This window comes from Setaria italica, chromosome IV (assembly GCF_000263155.2).
Source record: "Setaria italica strain Yugu1 chromosome IV, Setaria_italica_v2.0, whole genome shotgun sequence".
Lineage (NCBI taxonomy): Eukaryota > Viridiplantae > Streptophyta > Magnoliopsida > Poales > Poaceae > Setaria > Setaria italica.
The window spans coordinates 31,050,927-31,062,108 of NC_028453.1; the positions used below are offsets into that span (position 1 = coordinate 31,050,927).

The 11,182-nt window shown below is 42.8% G+C and overlaps 1 protein-coding gene across 1 annotated transcript; it reads right to left on the reverse strand.

The window, feature by feature from the left end:
- Nucleotides 1-2,814: 2,814 nt before the first annotated feature.
- LOC101765545 (probable histidine kinase 1) lies at nt 2,815-9,984 on the reverse strand. Its single transcript, XM_012845411.2, has 13 exons — nt 9,680-9,984; nt 7,854-8,773; nt 7,650-7,706; nt 7,234-7,461; nt 6,878-6,971; nt 6,598-6,804; nt 6,202-6,332; nt 5,961-6,010; nt 5,520-5,833; nt 5,283-5,386; nt 4,185-4,904; nt 3,539-3,718; nt 2,815-3,353 (listed from the first exon to the last, which is right to left on the reverse strand). The coding sequence occupies exons 2-13, from the start codon at nt 8,553-8,555 to the stop codon at nt 3,225-3,227; spliced, it is 2,916 nt and encodes a 971-aa protein (XP_012700865.1). The 5' UTR covers nt 8,556-8,773; nt 9,680-9,984; the 3' UTR covers nt 2,815-3,224.
- Between the last annotated feature and the right edge of the window lie 1,198 nt (nt 9,985-11,182).

Consider the following 11,182-nt stretch of genomic DNA (forward strand, 5'->3'; position numbering starts at 1 on the left):
TAGTGTCAAAGTTGGGAGTTGGGAGTAACTAAACATGGCCACAGTCTCATGCATCCTCATAGTACCACCTTTTTCATAGGTCATTTCATACTTGCAAATATGAAATTATTTGCAAATACTTGCAAATAATTTCATGGTGGACGGATGTTTAGATGCTGGTTCATTTTTTTATAACTCGGTCATAGTTAGGTAACTTCAACTTAGAATATAGAATAGAACTAAAACAACTTACATTTCGAAAAGAACGGAGTACTTAGCAGGGTATTGCAGTCTCTCCACTTTTAACCGTAATATTTGTCTCAAATAATGCTAGATATGATATTAGTATATAATATGCTAGCTTGATCTTCATAGCATTGGCAGTGGGCCCGATCCTTCAAATCTAAGTTATATATATACTTCATCAGTTGGAGATGATGAGGTCCAGCCTTCTCTTCTACTAATAACATATGTAAAATAAACAATCCACATCTTCTCAGTAGGAATGCTAAAGTCCTTGTGTTGCCTGGAAACCTAATTAACTTCACCAATACTTCTTGGCCACAAACCCCATACACATGTCCTATGCCGCCCTCAAGCACCAAACCCTAACTTCCAATCGAAATCTATAATTCTAGTGGCTGCAATTTATACTCTATCGAGTCGTATGTACCAATCAGTTTAATCTAAAAGCTCGAGTTAATAAAGAAACGTGCAATTCACTTATATACTTCAACAGCAATACAGCATGGATGTTTCGGCTTGATTTTAAGCGAATTAATTTCCTAACCACACATCTATTCTCTCTCTCTCTCTCTCTCCATCCGATGGCTGACATTACAAGTTGGAGGTGCGCTCTTTGATTGCCTCGGTATGGTCACACACAAGGCACTCCAAGTATTAGCCTGTTGACATCTCAGATACCATCGACACATCACCCTGTTGAGATTACTAGCGTGTCGACTACAACACCGCGGGCTACAAGTTGTGCTGCACTAATCAGCCGCAATAACACAACATGACTTGCCAGTTGATGCGGATCATTAAGAGCACCGGAATCCTACTACATGATTACATGAACCCAATGGCAAAACGTGGCACGAATACATGGAATCCTGCAGTGTTTGTGTGCTATTGCCAGTCACCATCCCAATAGCATTTCCACTTTTTTTTCAGCGAGCTGAATCTGCAGTTGCATCATCTGAAACTGAATTTGCTGTACACTTGCTAACCATGTGACGTGCCAATGCCGCTACCCAGCAGCCTTTCCCTGTGGGCTGCAGATTCAGTGCCGCTTGGATTTGTGCAATGCAGGAATCCTCCTCCACTGGCCACTGTGCTCATGCAAAAGTCAGAGCAGAGGAACCTGACAGATTCATCGGCTTCTGTTTGGTGAGCTTCCTAGTGAGTTCTTGACAATGATGGCGAGCATCTGATGCTTCAGAAGATGCCAGACTCAACGAAGTCTCAAGTCTGGGGTTATCTGGCTCCAGGATATCGATTCGGTTTCTTGCCTGATTGAGAGTTTCAGCTCTCTCTCTTTTTTCCCAGTGAATCGAAGTAAGAAAATATCTACAGAATAAGCAGATTTCAGATGCATGGAATGGAAGTTCTTGCGTTGCAGCACGTGTTGCAGAAGGGCTGCTTATCAAGCACTATACAAGAAAGTGAGATCCATCCATCAAATGATCAAATGCATATGTCGTCATCCTGATTCCTTTTGGTAACTGAAGATGGATGGCATCATGCGACTGGAGCTCACTGGAGGAAATGGCTGGTGATCTGCAGCTCTTTCTTGCCACCGATTGGCGATTGCGGTCGAGCCGACGAAGAACCTCAGCTGCGGAAACAATGCATGAAAGAGACAACAGGCCTGTTCCATGATACATCAGCCCTAACACTAGCAGCCCTTGTGCACAACTGCTCTCCACTGCCGAGATAAACAACTTTCCCTAAGCATGATGAGCAAGGGAGGATAGCTTTATCCATGCCATTGCGACGTCCCTTTCTGTGTGCTACTTTCAACTGCTGCTAGTGCTAGTGACACAGGCACTTGCAATCAGGAATAAACAATGCTGAAACCAGAACAAAATCTTTATTCGACCGGCAGCTGTAGGATCATCTGCCAGAAAGACAAGGGCATCGCGATTAAGAAATTGCGCTTCAGTCTTGTGCATCAAGGGAAAACAAAAGATTTGATGCAAATCTACTGTCAGTGATAGGAAGGGGAATACATAACACTGGGGATCAGTGCAGGTCCCATTCAGAAGAGGAAAGTGTCCTCTATTCAGATGATGGCTGCTTTACTCCAACATAATGATCTGGGAGAGATCGTTTAGCCTTTATTATCCGTGTGGAGCCTCAATACAAGTCTTTCCAGTTTTCCTTGGCCAATTGTTTTTTCTGCAGTCGCTTTATCCAGTGCCCAACAGAGAATGTATTGGGAACAAAAGAGATACAAATAATTTCTTGGCCTTTTTATAATTGAGAAATTTCTAAAGATGATGTAGTTATAATTACTTAAATATACTTCTGCAGTCGGGCACATTAGTTGATGCCAACTGGTGTCATGTTTCACATATAGCATGATGTGAAGAATATGGCGCTATAAATTTTTCCCCCATAGAATGAAAACATAAGAAGCTCCTTATGTTGCTGCATCTATAATGGAATCAATGTTTGAACTTTTACAGCATCAGTTTAGTTGGTTTAACGTCATCGTATACAGCATTTACAATGTGCCCTCTATTATAGCTGGCAGTGCATGAACATATTATTAGCAGAAATGATTAAAATAAGTTTGTATCATAAAGAAGACATCTTTAATCCTGAATGTTATAGAAACGCGCATATATATATTGATAGCTGTTTCACACTACAATATGAGCTTTGGTTCTCCATCACATCATCATAAAACCGATGTTGCTCCTGATACAGATAGATGGCTAACTGCTAAAGGATAAGAACCTCCATAACAATTATATACAGGAATTATGTCTCATACAACGAATGAGGATCCTAAAGTTTTGAGTCAGCTATCCGATCTTACTGATGGGGCTAGGTCAGATTCAGAATGCTCTCTAAAAAAGAGCTCTGTCTCCATCTCCCAATAGTAAGGTAAAGCGGTCGACAAGACAGGATACGCTATATTTATTACGCATTGATTTACAAGAAAAGGACCGATGTGATTTCACAAAACTTTCCTAAGCTACAAATTACCTTTCTACTTTACAATAATTGGTTAGTCATTGGGACGGCAAATACCGCTGCAGGCATTCTTTTATATTCTGAAAGTTCACAGGCTTAGATATGTATGAATCCATGCCTGCAGCAAGGCATTCATCGGCACTCTCAGAAAACGAATTTGCTGTCATCTGCAAAGAATCAGGAGATTTTACAGGGTTATAGACATAACCTAGGCTTGGAAGAATACAATTTAATATAACACGAAGATTCTATTCTCCATGTGATCAAGAAAATAGCAAATATATGAAGTAGCATGCAGGCAAAGCGGGGTCTTAGTTGGTAAGAGTTTAGAATTGTGTATAGATAAACTTACCGCAATTATAGGGACCCTCTGCCCTTGCCGTTTTGCAGGTGTACAATCTGATGAAATAGCAGGGTCAGCTATCATCTGATCATCTTCAGGCTTTACAGAAGCGTCCCAATAGCCGGTGTTCTCAAAAGAACGTATATGTTTAGTGGCTTGTAGGCCATCCATTTCTGGCATGTGAACATCCTATCAAGGAGAAACCATTACATTTTGATTAGAGTGGAAGCAAAATATTGTAACATATAACAGACATTTTCACTTGGGTTCGTGGCATATAAATATTGATATCAAACCACAAGGTGCTGTCATGATTTAAAAGTTCTTTTTTTTTTCCTATGGTAGTACAGGACTACCAAGACTAACACCTGTACTATTTCACTAGTGAGATGGGAAAAAATGAAGAATAGTAACTCTTAACAGTATTGGTGAAGTGCTTCGAACCATTATCCAAGGTGTACCAAGCCAATTTCGATGGTTGGCATAACCTTTTGCCTATAATTCATCTCATTGGTGTATATCTTATTAGCACAAAATCAAGAAGTTTGTTTGATGTTGAGGTGAGGCAATTGTGAACTAAAATGACATCTTATAAGGATGAATTGAAGTAAATACAAAAAAAAAACATAAGTTTTGAAAATAATTACAGTCGTACCATCAGAATAAGATCATATTGATGCTGCTGAACTGCACGGATTGCTTGCATCCCATTATTTACGATATCTATTCCATGGCCCAGCTGCTCCAGCATTGATTTTGCCACTATTATGTTCACCCTGTTATCTTCAACTAGGAGGATCTTTGCCTTGTTTCCAATTGGAGAACACTTGGATTTCTTGTGGAGTGATTGTTCTTCGAGAACTTTGCATGGTCCCGTTTTCTGACCACTAGCACCTGAAGCGGATACTGTGTCTCCTCGGGAACTGGAAACCCGTTCAGCTTGACTATTCAGTTCAAGGACCATTGCATCATCATGTTGTTTTTCAGCTGTGCTCCTTACACTAGCACCATTTGACTGGTGAGCAGCAGAGGTACAGTTTGCTGAATTCTGTTCCTTTGATGTGAAGCCATTTGATAATGGTTTGCAATCATCTAATATACTAGGTGGATCATAGCACATAAGCTTGGCACCGAATAACTTTGTGTTGTTCATTACTGAAACTCCTGACGACAGAAGAGAAGTTCGCATTTGTGGCTTGAAAATGAAGGAGCCTTCTATATCACTGTTAGTGAAACCACTCTGAGAACTGTCCACTTCATCTGGATCATCACTGTGCTCCTCTTTTACAGGGATTTTGCAAGGCAGCACAAATGTAAATTTTGATCCTTCATTCTCTTTGCTGACCACAGTCAGAGTACCACCCATCAACTCCACCTAAACCATCACGAAAAATTAAAAGACAGTTACACACTTTGTTAAGTTACTGTGGAACTGCTTTGAATTACAAGTTACAACTAAGCTGCAGATGTTACTGTTCTATTTCAATTTTTTTTTTTGCGGTGAACAGCAGGGGAGGCCCCCACTGGTTTTTTTTCCTATTTAAATAAGCATAATATGTACAGGTTTACAAGGCCATATGCCCAAGAGGAAAAGGGGAGGGGAAAGAGCTCATTTCAAGGTGCTCAATGTATGCAATTATTCGTAATTTCTCAGATAGAAAAAAGGTAAGCATGATTATTCTCATTCGTAAATCCAAAATTGTATCACTGTTTGTATTCTAAATGTATCGGGCATGAGAACTGAAATTCATACCAACTGCTTGCAGATTGCAAGGCCAAGCCCTGTCCCACCATATTTTCTTGCATGATCAGCACTGGCTTGCATGTACCTCTTAAACAGCAACGGCAATGATTTCACTGCACGTGGTCAGCATTGAAACGGTAAGAAATAAAGACAAACAATTCCGAGTATTATAAAAAAATTTCTGTGTCAAGTGAGATATGGAGAAGATGGTCACGCAAAACATAATCAACAAATGTGAGGAAAAACCTGGTATCCCTATTCCAGTGTCATAAACATCACAGCGAAGCCAAACAACTTCCTCGCCCTCGTGATCCTCCCTGAAGTTTTCACATGTGGGAACGCCATTATGAACAGCATCTTCATGCTTGGAGCAGTTCAAACTATCTTTATCACAATTTCTTGGAGAGACACAAGGATTTTCCGCTGCAGTAGTAATTGGGGTTCCAGGATAAGCTCGCTTTTGAATTTTCTCGTGTTCTATTTTGCAACCTGGTTGCTGCTCACGCACAACCTGAAGATTGATTCCAACCTTCCCTTCATGTGTAAACTTGACTGCATTGCTGAAAGGATTAAAAATACCGAATAACGTCAGATTATGGCACACATATTTTCCATTTTCCAAGTAAATAAGTTTTATCAAACCATTTAAGTTGACTTATGCACCTTCAGAATATAAAAAGTCCTTACCTGATCAAATTGGTCAGAATTTGTCGAATCCTTAGAACATCACCAATGACCTACGCGCATACATTAGAAAAAACAAGATGAGATGAACATGTCTGTATATACGTAAAAAAAAATGAACATGTCTGTTTGCAGCCAGTTGGATCCCTAAATTACCAAAGATCTCCCAAGAAAAACCTAAGATTTTGCAAACTTGAATAGTATAGGCAAGGGGTCAAAAAGAAAATGAAGGAATTATCTTTACCTCCACTGGAACATCATCACCTATGCACCCTTCAAGGGTCAATTCCTTCTTCAGAGATGCCGCAGCTGTTTGGAGTACATGTTTAACTACTTCCCTAGGTCTGAATGTCGTAGATTCTAGTTTCATAGCCCCTGAAATGATGGAGGAGTAAACAAGAAACATAACTAATCAGGGAAACAATAATTAATGCACAAACTAGTTTGGAACAAGCATCAAACAACATCAGTCTTATAAAATATTATTCTTGAGTTATTTGCCACACGTAACCATGGGAAAGGATTCTCAAGTCATACTTTATGTCCCTACAGCAAGTGTTTAATCTAGAAACTTGTATAAAACACTTTCAACAAGCAAATATAAATGGCTAAGTTGACTGAAGTATGTGATTTGAAATACCTGACTCCACTTTGGAAAGATCAAGGATGTCATTGATCAGCTGCAATACAAGATCTCCAGAGGATAACATAACTTCTAGCAACTGGTGTTGTTCTTTATCCAGTTTGGTAGTTGCAAGAATTTCAGCCATGCTAAGGACACCCGAAAGAGGAGATCTGATTTCATGGGACATGGTAGCTAGCATTTGTTTTGCTCGCATTGTTTCCTCTGCAATATGAAAACTAAGTGTTCAGTAACCACTAGCTTAAGTGCATCAAAGTTATTGCAACAAGATGCAAACCTGTTATGTGAAGAGATCTGCTAAGTTCTGTTTCCTTGGCGTTTTGGATAGCTTCTCTCACCCTTATGTCTGCCATTTTCTCTCTTCTTTTGACCTAATGTGCAAATAAGTAGATAAATTACAGTTCAAAAACATGAACCAAAACGTAGAACATGTAGTGTTTGAACAGAATTTTCGTCCAGGGAATTTCTATGTATTTGGAAATAACAGTCATGTGAAAAATACCCTTAAAAATAGTTTGTGCAATCATCGCAAGGTCCATTTTGATGGTAGTGAAATTTTAGCATTTAGGTATAATTGGGGGGTGGCACCATGTTAAAGGTATATCTGAAGAGAAGTGAATTTCATAAAGGTACCTGATCTGTTATGTCCATTGCAACATAATTCACACCAATTGTTTCTCCACCTTTGCTGAAAACTGGCTCAATGTATGTCACAAATGTCTTTGCTCCAAACATTGGTGTGTTAAATGCAAATTCTCTTTTAGTTGCTATTCCAGTGGCCATAACTTCTCGCTTGACACTATTCATCTCTTCTATGCCCTCACCTGACAATATCTCATAGTCTGTCTTACCAATAACATCCTGATTAAAAAAAGTTATGCTTCAGCCATAGTCACAATTTATCAAAATACTGATTTATTGCCGAATGCCTGGAGTCATGGCATATTCTAATTTTACAGTTTTCAGGATAAAAGAGGGGTATGTAGTATAATGAAGCATAAAAACAACAATGGCAAGGTAAAGGTTTAAATGAAATTAGATTAGATTACCTCATCAGCAAGTGTTGGATAGTGATTAAAAATGAAACGGTACCGTAAATCAGCATCCTGAAAAGGAAAAGGTAAACAGTCTATTATTTATCTATACCCTGATATAAATGTTCATGTCCAGTGTTCTATATGTATCATGATTGAAAAAGCATCTCCATGTATACAGCAAGTTGTAAGAGGCGTTGTGGACATAGATAAACATACCTGATGGGCAATAACAATAGGAGCACTTTGAAGAACCAAGTGCAAGAAGTAATCAGCACGTTTTAACATCCCAGAGAATTCCTCCGTTGGTGTGTGTGACTGTAAATTCTTTATATTTTCCTCTAACTTTTCAACTAATGAACGCTCCCTTTGAATGCTTTCGTCAAGTGTTTTTTCTAACTGAGTTGCTCTCTCTTTCCAATAGGCAACACTGTCATAGTCTGCGTCTATTTTAGGCTCTCTATTACGAGAAAGTTCATCATTCTTTTTACTCGGACGCTTCCATTCATCTTCATAAGCTTCATCCAGTATAGGTACGTGCCGCTTTACAGCATAATAACTCTCATCCTGAAACCGTTGCTCCTCCAAGATTTGTTGCTTGTTTTGCTCAATTTCTTTCCTCTGTTGGCTGAGAAGACCAAGCTCTTCCTCCTGAAGCCGAGCAGCATTGGCTCTCTTATATTCCCAGTGCTTCATAAAGTATTGCATATGAGAAACACCTTTCTCAGAATTTGCCATTTCCATAAGCCGCTGATAATCCACATGAACAGGCTTCTCATCGAACTTAACATCCTTGAAAGCATCTTGGTCATTCCTAAACTTTTCCATTCTGAACTGTCTCTGGTGTTTATCTCCTATATTCTCAGGCCACATTGATTGTGCAACCTCATTCTCAGGTTCAGCCAGGTAATCGTCCCCCATGTTTATCAATAATCAGGACAATTTCCCGTTCACATTGAAATTTTACTCAAACATTTGTTGACTGTTGAACCCACCTGATGATTTACAGACTATCGCTGAAATTGATCCGTGATTGAAATTTCAGTGTTCCCTGTTCTCTCTAAGAATGATATAACTGGTAGCATAACACTTGTGCCAACTAACTGATGAGAGAGCAAGAATCAGAAGCTGCTTCTTATCTGCATATACATCCGTTTTTCAGCTCAGTATCAAGTCAAACAAAACAATGATATCCTCAGGTAAGGAGCCAAACAAAACAGTATATACATGAAATCAATTTAAGAGAAACGAACATGCATATTCAAGTTTACTGTTTGAACGAAGACCTCGCAAGGAATTCGGCTTTGACGGAACATCTCAACAAAGAGCAGAAGCCTTTCACTAAGCAAGTAAGCCGACACAACACTTGTACTGAAGGCAGACATGGAACTCTGCCTTTAACGAAATTCCAAGCCATAAAGGTGGAACCTTCCCTTTCTCCAAGGCATGCTGGAGAGCATCTTCGGATCAAGGAAAGAAACAGTAAAAAAGGTACGAAACCGAATCTAAGATTCTGTGATACCCCAGCTTTCACGAACATCATCAAACGCAATGCTGAATTGGTGACAGAAAATACGGCTCGCCGCCACAGAGACAGCAAATCTCTCAAACTAGCTTAGCATATACCCAGCTAAACTACACATCATACAGCTCACAAAGTCAAACGCTTCGCCACTAAAGAACGGCACGGGCGCAAAGGGGAATCAAGGAAGCAGCGGAACACGCAAAGCACAGGTCGGGGACCTGATCCCAGCAGGATCCAGCCTTCCTCTGCTCTGGTGCGCTGTGGCTGCCACCCCGGCAGTTCGAAGAAACGCCGGGGAAATGTGAGTGATCCTGGAAGGCTAGAGATCAAATCTCCCACCTCAACAAACGCCCGCCCGATCAAAGTAGAGACGTAGCAAAAAGAAAAGGGAAACGAAAACACCCCAAAGCCGAGCAGCTTGACTGAACAGCACTACGCCCGCCACCCGTCCGACGAAATGCCCGGTCGGCAGACTCCCGATCAAAGCAACCACTTGGCAAGCAAAGCAAGGATCACCCACCTGAGACTGAGAGAAGAAGCCGCGGCTCGGGGTGGAGTCCCTTCCCGCCGCACGGCGACTCGCCACGGCCACGGCGTGACGAGCACTGGGCGAGGAGCAGAGCGGGGTCAATGCGACGCGACGCGGGGCAGAGGCAGAGCAGAGCAGAGGCGATGAGGGGTCGGAGGAGGAAGAGGGCGGAGGAGGATCTAATGGCAGCGAGCGGGCGGGGGCGCAGCGGCCATGTGACGGGAATAGTATAAAATTTGCGCGGGGGGGCGGAGGGGCAGCGGGTGCAAGGAATCGCGTCCGCGGGGGCGGAGGGGGGCCATGTGCGCGCGCGGGGGAGGGGGGCAAAGAATTGCGCAACTGGCGACCGCCTCAACAGCGACTTGTTTAGTCCTAGCTCTCTCGTGGGTGTTTTCTTTTCCCTCTCTTCTCTCTCTCCGGCCGATCTGGCCGCCGTCCCCGGTGGTGGCGGTGGTGGGCGCGGCGAGAAGCGACGAGGGGAGGAGGGGTTAAAAAAAACGCGGCGGGGGTGGCGGGGAAGGGGCAGTTTTAAAATGACGGCTGCGGGGTGCTGGTTGGTGGGTGGACTCGGATCGCCGCTTCGTGGCGTCCCGTGCGGGATTGCGGGGTAAACGAACTCGGCGAACCAGCTGCTGTGCACTGGGCTGTGGCAAACTTTTTTTTTCACTCGAATTTTTCGATCATTGAATCTAAAATCGACGTCTCGGATCAACGCCATCTGTTTCTACCTTATCTTTTTCTCCCCTTCCTCACTCCCCACCAATCCCCCGACTCTCCCTGACTCCACCTTCTACCTCCGCCGCTGCCCGGTCGTGCCTCCACCCGTTAGGCACGGGTGGGCTAGGGTCCCGCCGGAGCTCCATGCCGGCCGGTGCAGAGCTCCGGTGAGCCCTAGCCCGCCCGCGCCGACCACCTTTCCTTCCCCTCCCGCCGCCACCTCCCACCACCGCCGTCGTCGCCATCGTCGCCCTCGCTCCGGTCTTGCCCAACCGCCCTCCACAACCACCTGGCCGGCAGCACCCTCGCCGCCACGCCTCACCGCCCCCGCGCCCGCCACCTCCGCTGGGCTAGCCTACCGCCGCCGGCCCTCCCTCTAGGTTCGCCGGTGAGTTCCCAACCCCGGAAACCCCGAAACCCTAACATCGGCAACCATAATCTCGCCGGAATATGGTCGGAGTTGGAGAAGAAAGGGTGCACATGGGGGAAGAAAAAATTGGGTGAGGAGGAGCTCTATTTGACCTGGGTGACCTATAGCTTTCTTTTTTTTTCTTTCATTTCTTTTGCAGTAAGGATATTTTTTTAGAAATTTTCAGCCTCTGCGACATGCGGTAGCCGGTAGGGATACGAGACCATTTTGATCTAGATCGTATATATAGGTGATCTCTATTATTGGTAATAACAAATACTACAACTTGTGGTGCTTAAAACTATCGATATTATTTAGTCTCGATCCCATGCTTGTGCATCTGTTCCTATCGGATAGAACTAGACATC

Bases quoted from the DNA above. Each gene is read 5' to 3' on its own strand.
- LOC101765545 (XM_012845411.2), bottom strand. From the start codon at position 8,555: ATGGGGGACGATTACCTGGCTGAACCTGAGAATGAGGTTGCACAATCA. The intron at 7,707-7,853 runs GTATGTTTATCT...TTTCCTTTTCAG, and splicing joins CTATTGTTATTGCCCATCAG to GATGCTGATTTACGGTACCG. The intron at 6,011-6,201 runs GTAAAGATAATT...GTATGCGCGTAG, and splicing joins GTGATGATGTTCCAGTGGAG to GTCATTGGTGATGTTCTAAG.